Here is a 25,026-nt window from a genome sequence, read left to right on the forward strand (position 1 = left end):
GGGGACAGACAGGGAAAGGCTGGGCCTGACCCAGGGAAATGGGGGGTCAGAGGCTCTGCCCTACCCACACTTCTGCTTTGGCCCAGTTAGCACAGTGTCCCTTCAAATCCCTCCTCCTCCTTGGTCAGATGTGGCCCTGGGATCGAGGGCACAGACCCTCTGGACTGGAGGTATTCCTGCTCACTTTCCACCTTTGCAGACCCTGGACTTCTTCTACTGCCCCATTCTGGCCTTGGCTAACCTCCCTGGGTTCGAATCACAGATTATATGGAAAGCGTTTCTCAACAGTAGCACTACTAATATTTTGGGCCAGAAAATTCTTTGTTTGGGAAGCTGTTACAGGTTGAATTCTGTTCCTCTGAAATTATGTTGAAACCTTCATCTCAAGCACCTGAGAAGGTGACCATTTTTTAAAATAGTGTCATTTTTAAAATAGACATAATTTGTTAAAATGAGGTCATATTGGAACTGGGTGGGCTTTAATCCAATATGACTAGTAGCCTTATAAAAAGATGATCATGGGGCCTCAAAACACTTTTTCTGAAGATGGCACCAAAGATGAAGAAGGAAGTTCTGCCTCTCCCAAAGCAGGGGCTAAAGCAAAGGTGCTGATGGCCAAGAAAGTGGTACTAAGAGGTGTCCACAGTCACATACAAAATAGAGATTCACATGCTGCCTACTTCTGATGGTCTGAGACACCACATCTCTGAAGGCAGCCGAAATATCCTCAAAGGGGCACCCCCAAGAGAAGCAGTCTTGACCTCTATGCCATCCATCATCAAGTTCTAGTCAGCCATGAAGGAAATAGAAGACAACAGCACACTTGTGTTCATTGTGGTCAATAAGAAGCAGATTAAACAGGCTCTGAGGAAGCTCTATGACATTGAGGTGGCCAAGGTCAACACCCCAATCAGGCCTGATAGAGACAAGAATGCATATGCTTCCACGGACTTCTGATGATGATGCTTCAGATGTTGCCAACAAAATCAGGATCATCTAAATGGAGTCCAGCTGGCTAATTCTAAATATACATTTTTTCACCATAAAAAAATGGGCATGTGAAGATACAGACACAGGGAGAGCACCATGTGACATGAAGGCCAAGAATGGAATGATACAGCTACAAGCCAAGGAACACCAAAGATTGCCAACAAACTATCAAACTCTAGGAGGGAGGCCTGGAGCAGATTCTCCCCCCTAGCCCTCAGAAGGGATCAACCCTGTGGATGGACACCTAAATCTCGGACTTCCAGCTTCCAGAACCAAGATAATTCATTTCTGTTGTTTTAAGCCTCCCCCTCACACCCCCACCTTGTGCTACTTTGTTATAATAGCCCTAGGAAATTAATACAGGAGATGTTCTTTGTACTGTCCAATGTTTAGCAGAATTCCTGGCCTATACCCACAGGATGCCAATAGCAGTCTCCAGATATAACACCCCAAAGTGTCCCTAGACATTGCAAAGAGGGGGGGGGATAGCCTTCTCTTTGAGAACTACTGTCTTAGATCACAAGACTATAGAGGAAGCCCTAGAGAGGGAGACCATACTACTTCCTCAGCTTACAGTGCTTTTCTGATAATCTTTAGATGGAAGAAGCCTTGGGCAATCATCTAGTACTGTGGTTCTTATAGGACAGGATGAGGGGGTAGATAAAGGAGCTTGGGGGAGAAAAGCAGTATCCAGGCCCTAAGTCAAATAACTCCAATTATAATGGCCAGGGGTGGGGGTGGGTATATGGTAGCATATTTTTAAAAAGATCACTGCAGCCATTATCTAGAGTTAAAATCACTCATCTAAGCGCAGGACTCAAAGTCTGGGCTGAAATTCGGAGGTGACAGAAATCTAGTCTTTTGCCTTAAAATAAAATGGCTCTAGTCTTTGAATGAATAGTTATGCTTCTGAAGACCAAAAAATTTAGAACAAAAGATTATAATGGATTTAATATTGTGCTTAGAAGTTGAAATATAGTAACTGTGGTTTATAAAAGCAAAAACTGGAAATAACCAAAATGTTCAACAATAGGGGGCTGGTTCACTACATGGAGGTATTGTTACATGATGCTATCATTGCAATAATGTTCCGAAGACTATTTAGTGATCTGAGGAAGTGTTCTTGATGTAAGATTAAATGAAAAAGGCAGGTAAACCAAAGTATCATTTTACCTATCTACTTACCTATGTACCAGCAATAAAACTACTACTCTAGGATTTTGATAGATTCCTGCCTCTCATTCAGGTCTTTTATCTATTTCAAGTTTATCTTTGTGTACAGTATAAGATAGGGAGTAACCTCTTTGACATCGACCACAGCAACTTCTTTCAAGACATGTCTCCAAAGGCAAAGGAAACAAAAGTGAAAATGAACTTTTGGGACTTCATCAAGATCAAAAGCTTCTGCGCAACAAAGGAAACAGTCAACAAAACAAAGAGGCAACCCACAGAATGGGAGAAGATATTTGCAAATGACACTACAGACAAAGGGCTGATACCCAAGATCTATAAAGAACTCAAACTCAACACTCAAAAAACAGATAATCACGTCAAAAAAAATGGGCAGAATACATGAACTGACACTTCTCTAAAGAAGACATACAAATGGCTCACAGACGCATGAAAAAATGTTCACCATCATTAGCCATCAGAGAGATTCAATCAAAACCACATTAAGATACCACCCTACACCAGTTAGAATGGCCAAAATTAACACAACAGTAAATAGCAAGTGTTGGAGAGGATGTGGAGAAAGGGGAACTCTCTTATGCTGTTGGTGGAAGGCAAGTTGGTGCAGCCACGTGGAAAAACAGTATGGCGATTCCTTAAGAAATTAAAAATAGAGCTACCTTGTGACCCTGCAATTGCACTGCTGGGTATTTACCCCAAAGATACAGATGTAGTGAAAAGAAGGGTCATCTGTACTCCAATGTTCATAGCAGCAATGGCCACAATCACCAAACTGTGGAAAGAGCCAAGATGCCCTTCAACAGATGAATGGATAAGGAAGATATGGTCCATATATACAATGGAGTATTATGCCTCCATCAGAAAGGATGAATACCTAACTTTTGTATCAACATGGACAGGATAGGAGGAGATCATGCTGAGTGAAATAAGTCAAGCAGAGAGAGTCAGTTATCATATGATTTCACTTACTTGTGGAGCATAAGGAATAACACAGAGGACATTAGGAGAAGGAAAGGAAAAATGAATTGGGGTAAATCGGAGGGGGAGATGAAGTATGAAAGACTGTGGACTCTGAGAAACAAGCTGAGGGTTTTGGGGGGTGGGGGGTTAGGTGAGCCTGGTTGTGGGTACTAAGGAGGGCACGTATTGCATGGAGCACTGGGTGTGGTACATAAACAATGAATCTTGGAACACTGAAAAAAAATTTTTAAAAAATTACTACTGTTCATGACAGCTGCCATTTTGGGATCTACTTACAAACATTATTACATGTGGTAGATTATGTCATTGTCTCCAATTACAGATAAGAAAAGTGAGGTTTGGAAAGACTAAAGAACTTGAGTAACCTCACAGAGTTGGTGAAAGGTGGATGCTAGTCTGGAATTCACCTTTGTTTCACCCTATGCAAAATATTCTTTGCATTCTGCTGTGCTAAATAAAAATTTGCTGATAAATATTATGAGTTTTTACAGGATTATCTCTGAGTGATATTAGCAATGATTTTTCTTTTCCACTATTTTCTTGTTTTCCACATGTCCTATGGTGAATATGTATTAATGTTATAAGCAGAAGACATGGAAAAGTCACATAAAGTATAAAACTCATATACACATTCTTTAGAAATTATTCCAAAAAATAAACAGAAATTTTTATATCTACACACGTTTGCTTATTTTTGTATGTGTAAGAAGAATGATGTGAAAGATAACTGATTACCTGGGGAGGGAGGGAAGGAGGAGTAGAGGGATAATTAGCATTTCTATTTATATATCTTTGCAACATTTCACTTGTTATAACAACAGACAGGAATCTCTTTCAAAATATGAAAAATACCAAATAAAAGACATTTTAAAGGAAAAGATAAGATTCCAATATATTTTTGTAAACAAAGTACATTTGGAAGTACAAATAGATTTCATTACAAATGTATTTAGCTTAGGCATGGGTGCATTTCCTAGCTCTGGGATCCTGAAGACACAAATGTCTGACCAGCCACAGTGACACATAATTACCAAAAAATGTAAAAACTCTCTGCAGCCCTTATCAAAGATGTCATCTTTCTCAGTTTGGACTTCATAACATTGCTCATCAAAGCTTAAAAGAAACATGATGTTGGTATGACATGTATATGCAAAAAAAATTCAGTTCCAAATACTCCCCTATGACGTCCTTAGCGATCATTCTCGCTGGGCACAGTGCCAGCCATCAACTACCCACAACCCTGAATTGTTTTCCTCCATAGTCAGAGGTAAGAGACATGTCAAATTTGAAAAGACTTAATAGTGAGACAAGCTCTTGGACAATAGCCCAAAGAGCTTCTGTGTGGAATGGGGCTGTATGGTCTGGTTGCAAGCCTGCCTTATCACTGCGGTGTAACTATGAAAGCCCTGTGCCAGAGGCGTGGAGCCCACAGCAGCACACGGGCAGGCCAGGGCCAGGCCTTCAGAGGCCTCCATGTAGGATACTGACAAGCTGGCGTGGACTGAAATGCTTGAGGCTCTTTAACTGAAAACCATCAAAACAAAGATAGTCTGACCCAAACACGAAAGGAATTAACAGGAGAGATCCTGTTATTCTCTTCCTGTCTGATAGGTCCATTCTAGGACTGGGATTTCAGTGGGTTAGAAAGGCTAGGTTGCTTGGATCTCAGCTTCCCCAGGTGTGCTGTTAGGCTCATCACCATCATCATCATCCAGGAGAAATAAGGCTGTTAGCCACAGGGATGCTTCTGGGCCCACAGGGAGTAACACAAACTGCTTGAGGGGCTGTATTCCCCGGTCAGGTTCCCCTGAATGCAAGCCTGCCCTAGAAGGCCACTGCAGTGATGCAAGAAATTCTCGGTGAGGGAAAAAGAAAACCTTAGCCTCTGCAGGGGTCCTGGGCATGTCTCTTCTACTCACAACTGGGATCAGTGAACATTGCCATGTGCCCTGAAGCATCCAAAAAAAGGGTGAGTTATATTCAGAATGCTCTGTACAAAGCATGGGGAGTTTAAGCTGTACTTCAGAGAGTTTACCATCAATAAATGTGAAATTTGAAGTTGCAGCAAGAAGCAATTAATGTTAAGCCTTGGTTCTCGAGGAAATTAAATTATGTAGAAGAGTTCATTCTCCAAGGATGCAAAAGAAATGAGGTCTGACAGTAGTACAAGGTGGTGATATAATGCTGAGAGCACCCTAGGTAGCAGAGTCATTGGGTAAGATGGAGAAGCCAGAAGAAGTTTTCAGAAGGAGGTGCATTTTTGAGCCAACTCTGAAGTCTAAAATGTGAAGGTAAAGGAGGGGGGATCTGCCAGGCAGTGCAACAGGTTGGGCAGAGGTCCAGATCAGGAGGTCAGGATGATGTGAGGGCTTTGCCGAGGGGCTGAGAAAGATACAATCCTGAGGGTTTCTCCTTTGAGCCAGGGTTGGAGAGGAAAAGCTTGTTGGAGGTATACAGCAGGAGTGGCTAAGGGCTCTCCAGGAGGAAAGGCCACCTGTCCTTAGAGAAGCATGGTTCAGGTGTCTTGGTGGGACAAACACCAGACGGTTGTTTCATAATGTGGGAGGGTGGTGGGAAGGGGGGTAAGGGAGGCGGGAGGGCCAGAGGAAGGAGACCTACATGAAGAATGGGGCCACCTGCTTCCCCTTCTCAAACAGGGCTGGATTCAGAGATCAGCTTGAAGTCAGAAGAGACACCATCTACCCACCGAGGACTAGCCAACACAATCTGTGGGTCCTCTGACACCTCGGGATCCCCAGTTTCCAAGAGAAAACATGTTCTTCCCATTTCCTAGCCTTAGGAGTTTGCATGAAGAGGCTCAGCCATGGGAGCATTTCCTCAGTTGGATGAGAGAGGCTGCAGGGGATCAAGTTCTCCCCATACACGGCGTTCCAGGGAAAAGAAAGAATCTGAAGAGCTGCTGATGGGACTGTGAGATAGGGAAGGATCACGAGGGTCAGGCTCACATCCCATCGTTCGCCCCATTATCTGGAGCTCTTGAGTGTTCCTGACTTTCATGGGCCCATAGCTATCTTCTATGACCACAAACCATGCCCATAGCCCTCATAGTCATGAAAGCCTCAGCAAGAAATTCTATGCAAAGTCACCCTCAGCGCTGTAAAAGGGCAAGTTAAGCAATGGGGTTATGGAATGGTCACACAATGAATAGCAGCAAGTTCGCTAGGAGACAGGGTCTAGCGGGGCATCAATCATCTCACTGAATCCTGTGAAAGTCGATGCGAGAGCCCCAGTAGAGCAGCAGGGCTACCTGGAAGAGCCGGGCAGGGCTGGGGGCAGGACCACTTTGGGGCTGGGCAGATCCCCAGGAGCAGGGCTTTCCCTCTTCTTTCTGGTTAAAAGGGCATGTGAGATCAGTGGCCAAAGCGCACTACATACAAAGCATCATGTTTCCCTTTTCATTTCCAAATTCACTTTTGACCCCAAAGTCTCCCTGATCTACACTTACACAAACAACAGAACAAGGCTCATTAAATCAACAGCTCTAGCTTTAGAATGTGGGACGTCTCCCCAGCTAAACCGGCTCCACATGGGAACCTGGCCCTCAAATCATGTGCAAAGCCTGGGGCCCAAAGAGTTCAGTTAAACTCCAAGACTGGTCAGCACATTGTCTCTCTTGGGAGACACCCAGAATGGGGCTGTATCATCAATCTTTTCTGTATCTGTAGTTCCTCTTTCCTGAGCGAGTTCCAGACGTGATCTCATCCACTATATCCCCTGAATAATAATGATAATTCACATCTGCTCTGTGCTCTAGTCTTGAAGTGCTTGCATTCAAGTATATGTTTTCTCATTTAATGTCCACTTCAACTACAATGGGATAAGTATTCTTCCCATTCTATGGATGTAGAAATGAGGTCTAGTGAGTTAAATGATCTGCAAATGCTGCTGGAGAAGCTCTGGGCCTTCTAGCTCAGGCATTCCCATCCCCAGATCCCTCTCACTGGATCTTTTGCCTCCCATAAGGAAGATAGGAGCAAGAACCTGTAACTCCCATTTTACTGATGGGGATATGTTAAGAAAGCTTCATGGAAAGCACTGAGTAAGGAAAGAGAATCTAGGGAATTACCCTGTGTCAGGGTCATCCAGTACCAACTTATCTGGCCACCTGAAGCCATGATGGGATGTAATTTCCTGGAATAAATCTCAAACCCTATCCTTTCTAACTTTATAAAAACTGTCATCAGAGTGATAGCTACGGTGCGTGGGTCAGACCCAAAGTTTACATCTAAATAACGCTCTCTTCTCTAGCTTTATGTTTTTTAAATTTTTAAAGAAGATTTTACTTATTTATTTTAGAGAGAGAGAGAGAAGAGAGAGTACAAGCACGGGGAAGGGCAGAGGGAGAGAATCTCAAGCAGATTCTGTGCACAGCCCAAGGGATCAATCTCCCAACCCTGAGACCATGACCCTGAGACCACGACCTGAGCTAAAAATCAAGAATTGGACACTCAAATGACTGAGCTACTCAGGTGCCCCAGCCGTATGTTTTAAAGCAAATGAGACTGACCTTGTGAATTCCCAAGACACTGAAGAGTCCATAATCTTAGGCAGAGTTCAAACCACATGAAGAAGAAAAACTGAAACATGTCTGTCACACGGATTTGGACTTCCCTTTTTAGCCTCACTTACTGCCCCCTTCCCTCGATGTTATTTTCAAATTCTAAGCATATGATGGACTAAAGTCCACCAGAGTTATTTCAAGCCTTACTTGGCATTGCTGAAGCTCAGATACATTATACAAAAGAGCCCACAGTGTGAAATACCATGGAGATATGTAATTACAGTGGAGGTTGCCAGTACTCAGCACGGTTGGCTCCTAGAATGTAGCAGGTCTCTGAAACTCAAAGGGCAGTGCCTAGGGTTGGCTGGCATTTGCCCATGTATGCCAAGACAAATAAAGGCACGAGTCCCAATGAGGCTTGGATGTCCCCTCATGTTATAGGATGCCTCGAGAGCTCAGCTCCCTCTGTCCCAAACCTGGCTTCCTTTCCAGGTGGAATAACTCAGACGCAATGCTTTGTTCCTGCCAGTACTTGGCAGCAGGCTTTTCTCCTGTTAAAAATGTATTCTAAACAAAATTAGTTCATGAAAATGCCTCCGGTTGCTCACTGGCAGAGAAAAAAAAGACATATCTGCTTGGTGGGTTGTTCTTGTTGGTGATAATGTGTTTTATTTTCTGGTTTGTGTCATATAAAGCCTGAAGCCCTTCGGGGGCTCTTAGGGGCTGGTTCCTGGCACTTGTCATCTGTCCCAGCTGTCTCATCTGCCAGCAAGTTCTCCGAAGCCCCTACCCTTCAGCCTAGACACTGCTGATCTGCTCCAACAATCCAAATGCCACAGCCAGGGAGCATTCACCCCATGGGGCTCTCCGGGGTTCGGGAAAATACTGCTCACCTGAAATACACCTGGGCCAGAGCTGAGCACTGTATGCTGGACCCTGACTGAGTCCCTTTTTCAGAAAAGATGGGACAGCCATGAAGGGAGAAAGGTAGAGGAGGAGGAGAAGGGGAGGAAGAAGGAGAAAGGAAGAGGAGGAGGAGGAAGAAAGAGGCTACAAAGGCCACTGTTTTGAAGCACTCCCCACTACCACCACTCCTGCCACCACTAGTCACTTGGCTCCACTCCAGCTGGGACCCAGAGAGTCCTCCCAGCATTGCCCTTCATGTGCATCTACGGCAGGGAGCAGGAAAGCCTTGGAGGGCACTTATAAACTGCCATTTTCCAAAGCTTTCTCTTGGTAGAGGATTCTGAATCCTTGGGTTAAACCCAGCTCTCCATTTTCAATGCTTATTTTGCCTCTCTTTACATACTTATAATTGTACCTGGTTTTAATAACCTATAATTATAAATTACCAGACTCTGGGAAAGAGTAAGAAGTCTTCATATTAGAGACTTCACCAAAAAAATAAATAACATTATAGATTACCATGGTAATCTGCAATGCCATAGCAATCAATAACAGTGTATCCATTACTATGGATATATCCTTAAGTAAGAAAAGCCAGTGACCATACATAAGAATATGTATTCCTCCCTACGTATAGGGAAGAAAATCTGGGAGAATAAATACCAATGTATTAGCCACTGTTAGACAACTGAGTGGGTGGATTATTTTTGGTCCTATTTGCTTGTCTGCTTTTCTATATTGAATATGTGCAATTTTATAATTAAAAATATAAATATAAATATAAATAAAAAGGGAAACATTGTTTGGGAAAAAAAAACTCTCTAAAGGATTGTTGAAAAGCTCTGTTTTTCCTACTATGAATGCATATGTGCTAGAAGGGCTTTGGGGTCAGCCCACCTGGGTTCAAATCTTGCCTCCTAACCTTGAAGGATCCTCCTCTCTGGGCCTGATTCTTTTTTTTTTTTTTTTTTTTTTTTTTTTTTTAAAGATTTTATTTATTTATTTGAAAGACGGAGATCACAAGTAGGCAGAGAGGCAGGCAGAGAGAGAGAGAGAGGGAAGCAGGCTTCCTGCGGAGCAGGGAGCCCGATGCGGGGCTCGATCCCAGGACCCTGAGATCATGACCCGAGCCAAAGGCAGCAGCCCAAACCACTGAGCCACCCAGGCGCCCCTCTGGGCCTGATTCTTCATCTGGAAAATGAGGATAAATTAACACTTACTCTAAAGGGTGGTTTCAAAGATTCTATGAGCTATTCTTTATAAAGTATGTATTGAATAAATGGCATTTCTTATCATTACTTGTTCTGATAAGCTTCACTTTATAGCACAGATTTAGAACCTTGCAAATTCTTTTCAAAGTATTTTTATCCCCCTGTATGCAAATCTATTGGCCCTCCCTCTAGTGTTCAGTCCAGCCAGCGCTAGCTTCTAGGGCAGCAAGCTCATTGCTAAGGCCCATGGTACTCAGTGTGTCACAGAAATGGAAAGAAGAGGGAAGAGAAAGGAAATCGATTTGATTTCTCTTCACCTGGGCAGGTTGACCTGTGCTGAAATTAATTATTGGAAGACACAGTAATAAATGTTTTGCTTTCAGAATCAATACTGGGCAGACAGGAGAGCTTTCCTCTGGAACAGCCTTTCCTGTTTCCTTTCTAAATCGTGTCAATGCTTTCTAAGAGACAGTATTCTCATTGTGCATGGTAAATATGTTGTCATGCTACGGAACTCAAGTAGTTACACTCTTGGTACCTTCTTTATTTCTTTTTAAAGATTTTTATTTATTTGACACATAGAGACAGAGATCACAAGTGGGCAGAGAGGCAGGCAGAGAGAGAGGAGGAAGCAGGCTCCCCGCTGAGTAGAGAGCCCGATGCAGGTCTCGATCCTGAGATGGTGAGATCATCCAGAGGCAGCAGCTTAACCCACTGAGTCAAAGGCAGAGGCTTAACCCACTGAGCCACCCAGGCACCCCCTTCATACCCTTCTATGGAGGACACTGAGTCTGAAAATTCTCTAGAGTGGAGAGTGCTCTTACTTGGTGCCCAGACTCTCTTTTCTTCCTTCTCCCTTTCCTGGGGCCCTGTGGCAGGCTTGGCTCCAGCCCAGTTTCAGAAATCAAATGGAAACACACATCTCACCAACAGACCTCCACATCAGGTCCCCTTGGCAACCATCCAGCCCTGCCCAATGCCCAGTTTTGATCCTGTCCCTAAGAATCAGTCCTTCCTTACCTGATGTCCCAGGAACCCTGCCTCCAACTTGCAGCCTAGTAGCTGGAGCCTTGCTATCTTTTGAGAGCCTTCCCACAGACAAACTGCCCATTCTCTTCCTTGCATTTCTGAACATATTCACTCCTGGATGCCCAGTGCTCGGTACCCAGTACCTACCGTCCCCAGGCAGAATGCACCACTATTCCATTTGTTTCCTTGGTTCTGATTGTTCAAATTAGATGGCCATTTCTTCCATAATGTTTAACCTGAAGATCAGGCTTCTCAGTACCCATAGCTGATCTGTCCCCTTAGCACTTGTATGGCATACCGTATGGCGCAGCATGACATTGGCATAAAATCAAATACATGGATGCAGGGGACAGAATAGAGAGTCCAGAAATAAAGCTATATATATACAGTCAACTAGTCTATGATAAAGGAGGCAAGAGTATAGAAAAGGGAAGAAACCTACTCTTCCCAACATGGTTAAGCAGCCCACACCAAGCTGAATGTTGAGAGATGATAGCAGGGTACTTGATAACCCAGCCTAGAAGAGACTGAGGCTTAGAGGTATTCTATCATCACCACCCCATGGCCACCACTGCTGCCACAGAGGCCACTGCTCATCAAGCATCTCCTATAAACCAAACTCTCTATTAGGTACTTGCCATATGTTATTTCCAACAGTCACATCACTCCCCAGAGTTGCTATCCCTAGATCCTGTTTAGAGAAGGGCATTGAGGCTCAGGGAAATAAAGTGACTGGCCTAAGACCACTACATAGCAAAGAAAACCATTAGTAAACAAAAAAGCAACCTACTGTATGGCAGAAGACATTTACAAATTGCATATCCAATGAGGAGTTGATACCAAAATATATAAAGAACTTATACAACTCAACACCAATAAACCAGATAATCCAATTTTAAAAACCAGCAGAGGACCTAAAAAGACATTTTCCCAAAGAAGATATATAAATGACCAACAGACATAAGAAAAGAGACCCAACATCGCTAGGCATCAGGGAAATGCAAATTAAAACCACAATGGGATATCACTTTATCTCAGAAGGGTTAAAATAAAGAACATGAGAAATGTTGGCAAGGATATGAAGAAAAAGGAACCCTCACGCACTACTGGTAGGAATGAGACCATGTAGCCACTGTGGAAAAACATTGTGGAGACTCCTCAAAAAATTAAAAGTAGAACTACCATATGATCTAGTAATTCCACTACTGGGTATTTACCCAAAGAATATGAAAACAAGAATTCAAAAAGATATTTGTACCCCTATGTTTATTGGAGCGTTTTTTCTAATAGCCAAGATATGGAAACAACCCAAACCCATGTGGCCATTGATAGATGAGTGTAAAAAGATGATGTGGTGTGTGTATATGTGTGTATAAAGGAATATTAATATATATTTTAAAAATATGTACTAAAGGTTCTTAATGGAATATTAATATATAATATAATAATATTCATATGATGGAATATTACTCAACCGTAAAAAAGAATGAAATCTTGCCATTTGCAACAACAACAACTTAGAAGTTATAGTGCTTAAGTGAGAGAAGTCATTCAGGGATACGCAAATATGACTCATATGCAGAATTTAAGAAACAAAATAAATGAATAAAGAAAAAAGAGACAAAAAAATGAACTCAAATATGGAGAATAAACTGGTGGTTTCTAGAGGGGAGGTTAATGGGGGGGATGGGTGAAATAGATAAAGGGATTAATAGAACATTTATATTGATGAGCACTGAGAAACATATAGAATGGCTGAATTATGATATTGTATACCTGAAACTGATAGAAGACTGTATCTTAATCATACTTGAATAAAAAAAAATGAAAAAAAGAGAAATACCTAACTCATTAATGTTATAAGGATTAAGTGAGTTAGTATAGGAAAGAAGGAACAGTGTCCAGTACACAGAAAGTACTCTGTGTTATGCTACTATCATTATTGTTGTTGGTGTTAGGGTCTCTTCAATAGAGAGAAGCAAAAAGTATCTATCAATGAACATGATACACTGAATCAAAAGAAGTATGACCAAATGAGTTATCTTGGACTTAGAATGAATATACTGAACATAAAATCAGTATACTGTATACTTCTTTTATCTAATTTACTTTTTGGGTATTTTCTTTTTTTCCCTTTAAAATTCTTCTGGAAAAGGCCAATATTATTCATCTCTCAAAAAAGAATTTTTGCAAGAGATAAAGAACTTCACTACATATAAGCTAAGGAGGAAGAGGGTTAACAATACAGTATGAAGATAGCTATCTCAGCTGGAAAAATCAAGGAAACTTAGTGGAGCTGGAAATGCACATAGTAAGGATTACCATTTCCTCTTGTCAAGATTGGTTTCTTAGGACTTCAACTGAAATTATTTTTTAGGGTTTTTTTTTTTTTCAATTAAAAAAAAACAGCAGAGTCCAAAAATCTCACTCAAAATATGACTAAAAAAATACTTCTTTCCAAGTGTCAGATCCTGGGCAGGGCCATCCAGGTTGATCCCAGCTCAGTGCAGTCTCACTAATTCTAACAGGGTGCCTCTCAGGCCCCAGGCTATATGGTTCTGGGGCTTGCATTCTTATGAATATTCATCCAATCTACTTCTCTTCCATTTATCATGAATTGGAATTGGAAGGGATCTCAGAGATAATCGGACCTGATATCCATCCCACAAAGAAATCCTCTCTGTACCATTAATTTACTTTTTCAAGTGCCAATTGCCTGTTAGGCTCCCTGTGCTAGGCATTGAGATAAAAAGACTAATGAGACAAAATTCATGCTCTAAGGAAGTCACAGTCCAGCTGGGGAGTGAGGCTGGCCTAAAATTAATGATGACACTGCATGATAACTGCCATCACAGGAATATGGCTAAAATAAGTGGATGCCTAGAAAAGAGGCATTCAACCAAACTGCAGAGACCACTTCTGAGAAGAGAAGATACTTGATATGATTGTTTCAAGATGAACAGAAGCTGCCAGGGGTGGTCAGACTTAAATAAATAGGAGTGATAAAAGAGCAGACAGCACTGACACTTGAGAGCATGGGATGTTCAGATACAAACGGGGACATCAGGAGTATGGGGAGGGGGGGCGGTAAAGGGAGCACATGAGGGATAAAAGATAAAGCCAGAGAGGCAGTAGCCAGGTCATAAGAAGGTTTATGATATCAATAGTTTGAACTTATGGCAGTGTGTGGAAGGATTTAAGGAGACTATGACAAGTTAGGGAAAACAGGAGGATAGTGTGACAAACCAAAGATGAGATAATGAGACTCTGATCTCAGGCAGTGGCAATAGAGATGAAAGGAAAGGGACACATAAAGAGGTAGCATCAGTAGGACTTCGCAAAGGATTCAAAAGGTGTGAGAGCCAAGTAGAAGTCAAGAATGACTCCCAAGTTTCTGGCTTGAGCAAATGGGTTGTTGGTGTCCTTCCCTGGCATGGGGAATACAGGAAGAAGAACACATCTAGAAGGGGTGGAAAATGATAAAATAAATTTTGGATACACTGGATTTGAGAACCCACCAAGAAATCAAAGTAGATGTGTCCAGAGAGTTAACGGGTTTATGAACAGGTTGCTCTGGGATCAGATCAGAGATAAGACATGGATTTCAGAGCCATCAGACTAAGGGTGGCAGTTGAGGCTACGACAGAGTATAAAATCATGCCTGGGGTGTACTGTAAGAAGAGATGGTCTGAGGAAATCCTTGGGAAAAGGGAGAAGAGCCCAAGAAGGACCAGCTAGAAAGATGTAAGGAAACTAAGAGAGCATGGTGTCATGGAAGGCTGGGGGGAGAGAATTTAAAATGGAGGAAATGGTCGACAGGGTCAAATGCCTTCCGAAGACCATTTAATTTCTGAAAACTGTCCTTTGGATTTAGCAACAAAAAAGCCCAGTTGAAGACTTGGATAAGATTATCCTCATTTGCCCAGAGGGAACAGAAGTCCAATGCAGGGGTCAAAGCGCATCTAGGAGATGAGGAAATAGAGGTGGCAAATACTCTTCTCTCATACACCTGGGCTATGAAGGAAAGGAGAAGCACAGAGAAAGCAGTCTATACTACCAGAAAAGATAGCTCAAGTTTCTTTTTATTCACTTTTTTGTTTGTTCATTTTTAAAATAGGAAGACTTGAGGATTTTTATATCCTAAGGGAATAAAGGGTCACCTCTAACAGAAAAGCTCGAGTGGTAAGAAGCACACGACATCACAAAGTATTTCACTCTGATTTTGGACAGCTCATAAAAAAATCAAGTATGGGTTAGAAGTTATATCTGAATGAAGCTAAAATTGGCTTCACTATCCCTTCCACCCTTATCTCTTCTACAGGAAGCCTTCAACTATTAAGCCTATTGCCCTGCGTTCCATAAAACACTATTTACTCAAAAAGGAATATATCCAGTTACTTGAATTTCACTATCCTAGCAGTCTTCTTACAATCAAGTACAGTTTGTCAATCTCCTTTTGAATATACGTTTTCTCAAATTAGGCACAATACTACATATGTGATTTAAATAGCCAGTGGACAGAGAAATCCTTACTTCTCTGGTTTAGAGATTATACAGTTGACCATTGATCAACAAAGAGCTTGAACCAAGTGGGTCCATTTATTTGTGGGTTTTTTTTTTTATAAATACAGTAGAGTCCTGTACATGTATTTTCTCTTCCTTATGGTTTTCTTAACATTTTTCTTTTCTCTAGTTTATTGTAAGAATATAGCACATAATACATATAAAACATGAAAATATGTGTTAATTGACTATGTTATCAGTGAGTCTTCTTGTCAACAGCAGGCTATTAGCAGTGCAGTTTTTGAGGAATCAAAAATTATATGCAGATTTTTGACTACGCAAGGGGTGGTGCCTGACTCCTGTATTATTCACGGGTGAACTGTGTTTTAATTTATATCATTGTTCAAAACCCTTTACTACTTCTCTCTGCTTTAAGAGCCAAGTCTAAGCCCTTTCATCTAAAGGTCAATGCTCTTGAGAGTTTAGACACAACCTATACTCCTTTGAGCTTTTCTACAATGATTCGTTCTCTTTCACACAGAATCTTCGACTCTCAACAACATAAAGATGGTTTATTTACAGTGTCACAAAATTTACAGGAGATTCTGGGAAATTTGAAGACTGTCATCACCCCCATTGTTTTCCCTTGAACCAGAAGTGAAATAATAACAGAATAGCATTTCCCACACCCTCATTGTGATAGAGCAGACCATGGTCCTCTCCAGTAGCAGTCAGTTTTTTTTCTCTCTTCTTATATCTCTATTACTTCTCCATATTGTTTACTACCCTCAGGTTTGTAGATCTCATACCCATGTGATCCCTTCTGATTATGTTCATCCTTCCTGTGAGAATGAGTCCTTTAAACAAAAAATCCTTTTCTCTCACAGTTTTCTAGTTATAAGCTCAATACCCTAAAGTCTCAGGAATGTTTATTATATTTGTATCCTGGTATTAAAATTTAAGTACATATGTAAGTATATATACATATTGTAATATGTTTTTTACATATATATATATATATATATATATATATATATATATATATAGGCAATTTTAATTGTACTTTCCTACCTAAGATGACCTAAGGGCATCTCCTTCACTAGGTGCTTCTTTCCATGTCATTTCTATGGTGCCCCATATTACTAGGATAATTTTCTCCTTCCACTTACTTCAAAGTTCACTTCCATCTTTCTAGATAGAGCAGCAAAGCTTTCTGCCAGACCTTCCCCAATCTTTACAAGATGCACTCTTCCCTTACCAGAAGTCCATCATCCTGGCTCTGTAGGGTATACTCCAGAACACTTCTGAAAACACCATCTACATAGGCAGCCATTTGTTTTTCAATGTCTCCCCTCTTTTCCACAGTCCCTGCCATCACATGGAACAAGAGATAAGAATGTCACCAGTGCTTTTAAGTCCTTCAGTTCACTACCCATAACTTAAAATCATTAGGAATGCAGTATCAATTTCTTCTGAATGTGCCATTTGTTCCATAGAGGAAGCACCAGAAGTTGGGAGGGGGGGTCAATTCATGGTCTTGATAAGAGATTTTGGTAGACTATAATATCTTAGATATTGGCTCTGATTCCCTCTCAATTTCCACATCAAGTGTATATAAAGTGACCTTCAAAACCCATAGCTGGGAGTTCTCCAGAATATATCTTATCTTTCTTCTTCCTGAGAGTGGTCCCATCAGCTCATGCAACTTTTCACTGGTGTTTGTGGAGGGAATATCCTGAATCCCCTCAAGTGGGATGAATGCCATGCAAGATCCAAAGGGTAACAAGATTGTTCTTCATTTTTTCCACTTGCCCACTTCATGATATTAATTTCTCTGTATTTTCCTGGCTTTCTTCCTCACTATTTTTTTTTCATCCCGCTGAAGAAACTTTTGTCCTCTCCAAGAAGCTGGGGTGTGAAACAGCATCTGTTGAAGATTTCCCACCTTTTCCTTCTGCTTGCATCTGCAGTTGCTATAATTGGTCACCATCTCAGGCATGAAAAGAAAGAAGGAACTTACTCCAAAGATCACCACGCCATCCCCTAGGCAGGCGTATTTATTGGATCACCAAATGAACTAATGGTTTATCTTGGTTTCACTGGAAAGTGCTCCTTGAAAACCCTGAAAGGATAAAGATTATGCTTCCTTTCAAACCATGGGACTTTTTATAGGGTTAGAATATGTTTAATGCATGTTTCTCTTTGGATCATGATTTCCTCAAGACGGAAACTGCTATACCTCTTTCGCTTCTCAAGGTGCCCGACAAAGACTTGATGGGCTTGGGAACTGATGAGTACTGCTGTCTGTCTGAGAACAGGGGCTTTCTACTCCTATGGATTCCCTGTTCTACCTACCCTTGGAGCTCTAGTAAGTTAGCTGATTATACCTTGAAGATCTTTAACAGGTAAGGTCACTGATAGGTCTACTAAATTGCTTCCCTTCCATTTTGTCTATTGTGACCCCAAGACTCAGAATGATTTTTTAAGTGTTTTCTATCCAAGTCTGAGAAAAAAGCAAGAGTCAGACAAACAACTAACCAGAGATTGTTGAATTAAGTGCTTAACTGTGCACTATTTATATATATATAAATTTATATTTCTTTATATATATATTTATATTTCTTTAAATCTTCCTTTAAATGGTCTGTTCTTTCAAAAATGTTAAACAAAAGCTGTTTAATAAACTTAGCTTTAAATGTGATTTGGTGCTTTGAGATTTTAGATAATATAGATTTGAGTGCAAATGATCACTAATTTTTTACTAAGCTAGCTTACAGAAAGTATGGCATTCCAGATAATGAGGTCATAAAGCAGACCACTCACAGAGCCCGCACAGCTGCTATCTAAACCACAGGCACTTGAGTACTTTCCTTCTGAGTAACAGCAAATATCTCAGGACAAAATAACAGTACCATAGCCCATACTCCCTCTGGGCACATGTGGACACATGTATCCCCTTACAGTCACACTATGATGGGCAGCAACTCTAGCTTATGCTTGTTTATACTCCTGATAATGACTACCATGCAACATAAATATATATAAAAATATAATAAGTGTCTTTTCAGGCATCTGGGTGGCTCAATTGGATGGGCGGCTGCCTTCAGCTCAGGTCATGATCCCGGACTCTCGGGATCCTGTCCCTCATTGGGTTCCCAGCTCCACGGGGAGTCTGCTTCTCCCTCTGACCTTCAGCCCTCTCATGCTCTCTCTCAGTGTCTCGCTCCCAACTAAATAAATAAAAATCTTTTTAAAAAAATATAAGTGTCTTTGGAAATCTGATGAACTCTATAGCCTGAGTCATGTGATGAGTTTATAGGCAACTTAAGTAAAGTGTCTACCAGGACCAGAAGGGTTCCTGCTGGGCCCAGGCCTTCTATCTGACCACAGAGAATCTCAGTAGCTTGGACTAGAAATATTTATAGAGACAGACCCCCTTGTGCACATGTGGCCCCAGACTCTCCCACCTGCCTGTCAGGAGCCTCCCCTGGCAGCAGTAAGTACCTGAGGGGGTGGGGAGGGGGAGGATCTCCCTTCCCTTTCAGCTCTGTTTCCAGGGAGACTATTCAAAGGGTGCCATCTGCAGGATGGAGTGAGGACCATAAATACTTCATTTCCTCCAAATGATGGGTACATTTGTTTAAAATGTGTTCAAGAGCTATTAAACACAAAATGTAAGGTCATGGTTTACTACATTAATTCTTCCCAGATATAATTGATATTTCTACTATTGTCTTAAATGTCTTTACGTGATCTCATGTAGGGAGAGGCAGAGGCGTATTTGTTCCAGGAGTTCACACTGCCCTTCGGTATCTCCCTGTGCATTGGAGGACTTGCTCTTCCCTGTAGAAGGGCAGCATCCCAGGGGTACAACAGGTGCTACAACTCTCTTCCTGCTTTGATTCTAGACAATTTTTTAACTTGAATATAGAGAATGGGTGCTCAGAATTTTCTTCTCATATCAATCAGCCTCAGGTTACGGAACCATAAAATCATGACATTAAAAGAGATTCCTTCACTGAATCATGACCCTCTGTAGGACTGGCTATGAGTGAACCCCCAGCCTCGTACTCCTCACCATTTGTGATGTCCTTCCTGACTAGATCTCTTTTTTTTTTTTTTTTTTTTTTTTTTTTTTTTTTTTTTTTTATTTATTTATTTGAGAGACAGTGAGAGAGAGCATGAGAGGCGAGAAGGTCAGAGGGAGAAGCAGACTCCGCATGGAGCTGGGAGCCTGATGCGGGACTCGATCCCGGGACCCCGGGACCGTGACCTGAGCCAAAGGCGGTTGCTTAACCAACTGAGCCACCCAGGTGCCCCCTGACTAGATCTCTTAACCAGCAACCCCAACCAACAAGCAACAAGAGAATCCCTGCTTGGGTTCTATAGCATTGATCTCTGACTCAAGAATTGTCTAATCCTGATTAAATCTACTCCTCCCCTCCCAGTGGCCCTCACTTGATCGAGAACAGAAGTAAGAGAGATAGAGCATGCCCTTTCCTGCCTGGATCATCTTCTTTCTCACCACTTGAGCGTGATGATCACTTTGCACAGAACAAAGCAGATCTGAGGCTGCTTCAAGTCCATCTGCCTTTGCCGCAATTACATTGGTTTTCCAATGTGGACTACCAATTTCAGGATGCTAGGCAGCTCCACTCCCTTCTCCAGAGTAGGGATGAGAAAACAAAACAGGACTTAGTACTAGACTATGAGATTCATCTCTAAAGACCAACTTACAGGGCAATATGGCAACTTCATCGCCCCTTACTTATGTGAGCCCTCTGTTGTCCATATCTGTCCCCTTTCCAGAGGGAAAACTTCGAAAAGCATGAGCCCTTTAGAAAGTAGAACTCTCTCTCCTAAGAAAGACACCATCTTCCCTGAAAGCAGGGACAGGGAGAAGTGGATTATAGCAAGACATTACTCACTGGCAGAGCCTGGGAAAAGTTGTATGTCAAATGGAATGGCCACAGCAGCGTCTCCTCTCCACCCCCCCCCCCCACTCTTGCTCTTTTTTCTGTACTCTTCATGAGCCAACTGGCACTTTGAAATGAATTTTACACTCAGGTCCCATACTACACTAAGGAAGGGCAGCATGAAGTTAGGGTAAAAACACAACTCTGTGGTCAGACAGACCTGAGCTTGAACCTAGCAGAGCTACTGACAAGCCAGATGGTATGGGCATACTGAAGAATTTTCTGAGCTTTAGTGTTCATCTTCTATAAAACAAGGCTAATACTATCCATCACTCAGGACTGGTAGATAAAATATATAATGGAAACATAAGCTCTCAAAAAATTTGTCCATTCTTTCTTTAATGTGAATTTAAGTGAGTATGTCTCTGCTACTGATTGGAAGGCACTGTCCCAAGTGAAAGGCGTATGAGGCACCAGTAAGAAGGTAGGGGAGCAGTTTGGAGAAGGCAGGTTAGAGTCCGGGTGGCAGCCAGGCTTCCTGGGTTGTAACAACACACAAAACAACAGTGCCCTCAAGGGCCGATAACCAAGGTTGGCAATGCCTCTGAGGCTGTAGCAGGAAGAGGGCAAGGGGGCGCTGGCTGGCTCAGGGCTGTGGGATATCCTTTCTGAGTGAGGAAGGGCTGGGTCACAGGAAAGCCAAGGGGCAAGAACATCACAGCTGTGGGATGGCTCCATCTCAAAAGACTGCCCCAGACACCGCAACCCCACTCTCAGCAGAAAGGGAGTCCATGTGGTCCTGTCCCACCCTTTGTCCCCTGACAGATAGCAGAAGTACCCAGAATGTCTGGACACTCAAATATTTTGGGTCTGTGCTATATCCAGAGGCCTATATGGCCCATGTCTATATGACATGGGTGTGATCCAGCCCATTCTGCTGAAGGTCTTTGTAGGGATGAGGCTTGGTTTTTTTGTTCTTGTGGTGGTAGCAGAATATACATAATGTAAAACGTTTTAAGCTCAGTGGCATTAAATAAATTCACACTGTTGTGCCACCACGACCAGCATCCATCTCCAGAACTCTTTATCTTATAAAGTTGAAACTCTGGATCCATTAAATAATAACTCTCTATTCCCTCCCTTGCCCCAGCCCCTAGCAACCATCATTCTACTTTCTGTCTCTGTGAATATGACTACTCTGGGTTCTTCATATAAATGGACTCCTATTAGTCCTTTCAAGACTGACTTATTTCACATAGCATAATTTCATCTGGTCACTTGGGTTACTCCCACCTTTTCGCTATTGTGAATAATGCTGCTCTGAACTTGGATATACAAGAATCTTTTCACATCCCAGCCTTTAATTTTTCTGAGGATATATGTAGAATCAGGATTGCTGAATCATATGGTAAGTCTATGTTTAATTTTTTGAGGAATTGCCATACAGTGACTCCATCACTTTACATTCCCACCAACTGTGCACAAAGATTCTATATGAGGCTTTCTTTATTGCATGGGTTGGGTCTAATCCATCTGTATTCCCAGCTTGAGGTCACTAGTGACTCAGTCTTTCTGGCACCTGCCAGGCCTCTCACATTCCAGAACACACTTGGAGCATCCTTAGAGATGTGGTTTGCTCCCACCACTCTCCTGTCCTCCAGCAGATCCCTTTGGTTCTTGGCAGGGGCTCACCTTTGGCATCCATGGCTCACCCACAGTTTTGTCTGGGGCTGGTAGCCTCCCGGCATGGGGGCTGGCACTCTGCATGACCCCCAGGATGACACCCACCTTGAGGACTGCCCACATGGTGGGATGGGAGCTGGGCCTGGTTGCAGCTGTGGCAAATGCTAGCTCTGTCATCCTCCCTTTTGTCCCATACTGATTCCCCAACAGATGCCCCTTCCCGGCTTCATTTTTAGGTCTTAGTTCCTACTGCAACTGATCATGTCTGACAAGATAAATGGACAGAGTAGTCTTTCATCTTGAAGATGAAGATGCTCAGGACCCATGGAAGAACTCCCCAAAAGAAACAAATATAAGAGATATATATTAATATATATAGAGAGAAATATAAAAGAGTTAGGATAAAATTGAGGGACTTCAGGCTCAGAACCAAAAACCCTCTTCTATCCCTCCACCATGAAGCCAAATAGTCAAAGCCTCTCACGGCATCTTTGTGTAATTAGATAAAAATGCCCTTTTGGGATCAGGTGTACAGCTCAGCTAAAAGAAAAAATATTATGCCATATTCTCTGGGCACAGTCAGCCTTGCAGAAGCAGGTGCCATTTCTTCCTCTGGATCCTGGAGGACACACAGTTCTGCAAGCAGACCTAAGGCTGATTTCCAGCTCCCACCTGCCAGTGATGATAACCATAAGCAGTAGTTCTGGGCTATCGATGTTCCCAATGTCAGTTCCTTCTACCATCACCACCTTGGGGACAAGCCATTTATAGATCCTGCTGGCAGGAAGATTTTCTCTGAAGACCCAAAACTAAGGGTCTATCACTCACCTAGTGATCCAAGAGCAGACAAATGTCTCCTTGCATCAGGCAGGAAGGCAGCCCTGACTGGGCCCTAAACCTAACGTGCCTCAGCAAATACCAAAACCGCAGCCCTGGCCTCCCTCACCCAGCTACACACACACACACACACACACACACACACACACACACACAGCTTCTCACCTGAGCCACCTCTTCGAAGTCATCATGCCTCTTCTGCAGGGCCCGGGCTCGATGCAGCGACTTCCCCACCCCAGTGTGTTTGCTGAGAAAGGCCTCACCGTGGTTTTCAATCCAGTCCAACACCTGTTCAGAGAAGGAGGACAGAAACAATGACTCCCCGGCAGAGGGAAAGCCATGTGACAGTAGGAGAGACTGCCAGCATCCTGGAGTTGCCATCCCCATCAGAAAGCAGCAGTCCAGCTGGACATGTTCGGCCCACCGTGGACCCAGGGATTTCATTACTGTCATTGGTGATGTAACGCTCCCACCCTTAACTAGAGGCATCTCATCTTCGATTGCCAGGATAGTCCCTCGTTACTCTCTCAGTTTTCCCAGCCTTGATTAGTCCATTATTTTAAACAAGCTACACAGACTGTCAGTCACAGTTTAAGCCCCTCACTAACCTGCTTGGAGTAAGTGACCCAAATAAAGTCAGGCACACGGGCAGAAAACGAGGCAGTGTCAGTTCAGGGAAATTCCTAGGCCCTGACAGCTTACTCATCCCTTACTTCCCCATAAAAATGCTCACAGCAATGCTCACAGGGACCCTGCCTCCTTGCACTCCTGGGACTCTCCTAATCTTGAGAGGAAAGTTGGCACTAGTTAGGCCCTACCTGGCTGCTCCAGAGAGTGGTCACCAGGACAACTCTTATTTCTGGCTTCCTTCCACCCTTCTCCTCCAATCAGCCCCAGGCACCCAACCAAATAAATTAAGGTCTTACATCCTAAGGCCTTTAGTACCTATGGTTTCTCCTGGAAAAAAAGGGGAGACCCCATGTTTTTCTAGGTTTCAGATGGAGTGATTTGGCCTTGGGACATTTCCCTTGGTATTTAGAGAAGCTGGAATAGACGTGGCTGGAGCAGTAGAGGGATGAAGGAAGGGATGCTGAGAAGGTGAGAAAATATGTTGTCCTCAGGGGCACTGGACACGGGGAGTAGAAACCCCTTAGCAGAAGCCTTGAAATGGAGGGAGGATGAAAGCCTCTAATGTCTGTTTTGCATTCACGCCGATGGCCCAGCAAACATGTGCCTCCCAGAGTTGGCACTCAGTAAAGCAGGTGGCCACAATTAAACCAGTTAGAGTGTACAGCCACACACCTGCTAGAGATCCTGCCAAGACCACTGAGCCCACTCTATTCTGGCTATTCTGGACGTAACCTGAACATTTGGTTAATGATATGCTAGCCTTCTCAGGTTCTAGAAGGACTTTCTGGAAAAAAATGATGTAGATGAAACAGGCCTGTTTCATGCTTAAGGGGGGCCCCGGGTGCTCCATCGGTTGGGCACCTGCTTTCAGCTTAGGTCATGATCTCAGTGTCCTGAGAGTCTGCTTCTCGTCTCCCTCTGCCCCACCGCCCCACTCTTGCATGGTGCACATTCTCTCTCTCTCAAATAAATAAATAAATTCTTAAAATAAATAAAAGGATGCTTTAGTCCATTCCTCTGTTTCTTCTACAGACTGCCCAATGGCAAGCAGATATACCAAATAATCCCATGAAGTACAGGCATGGGAGTTCTGTCTCCAGAGAATCTAGTCTTTGGCTTCACTTTCTTTAACATTTGAAATAAATTACACCTGCAATTGCACAAGGTATGGAAGCCTTCACTCTTAGTGACACTACCACAAGGCCTACAACAAGATGGATATTAGGTCAGAGAAATGTACGCAAGAATATAAAAATGAGATTTAACAAACATCCGTTTAACGAAACTGGAATGTCAGACAATTGCCCATTAAAAAGGAGAAAAGAAAGGCTTTTTAGAAAATGACTATATAAACACTGGGTGTAGAGATTTAAATATTTTTTATAACAAATTCTGGCAATATATATTTTTAATATTCTGGAGGCATGTCTAAGAAAAGAAATTGCAGGAGTAAATGAACTGGGTTTTTACCTTTTGCAAACACTGAAAGGCAGCACTGAAAGGAAATCTAAATATCCCTTTCTTCAAAGAAAGGAGAGCCCACATCTTTCTAGAATTATGTATGGGGGAATTTCAGCAATAACAACAAAAATCAGGAGAGTGCATTTTTACTTGACTTGACACAACG

The 25,026-nt window shown here is 42.5% G+C and overlaps 1 protein-coding gene across 20 annotated transcripts in view; it reads right to left on the reverse strand.

The window, feature by feature from the left end:
• Positions 1-25,026, reverse strand: part of KALRN (kalirin RhoGEF kinase) — a 661,801-nt gene that overhangs the window by 332,503 nt on the left and 304,272 nt on the right. For all 20 annotated transcript variants that reach the window (XR_014303322.1, XM_082700868.1, XM_082700867.1 and 17 more), the window contains exon 10: positions 22,935-23,057. Coding sequence is in view for 19 of the 20 variants with exons in the window: in XM_082700868.1 (XP_082556994.1) it covers positions 22,935-23,057 (123 nt within the window). In the remaining variant the exon portion in view is untranslated. The remainder of the gene's footprint in view (positions 1-22,934; positions 23,058-25,026) is intronic.

This window comes from Mustela nivalis (assembly GCF_964662115.1).
Source record: "Mustela nivalis genome assembly, chromosome: 1".
NCBI classification, from domain to species: domain Eukaryota; kingdom Metazoa; phylum Chordata; class Mammalia; order Carnivora; family Mustelidae; genus Mustela; species Mustela nivalis.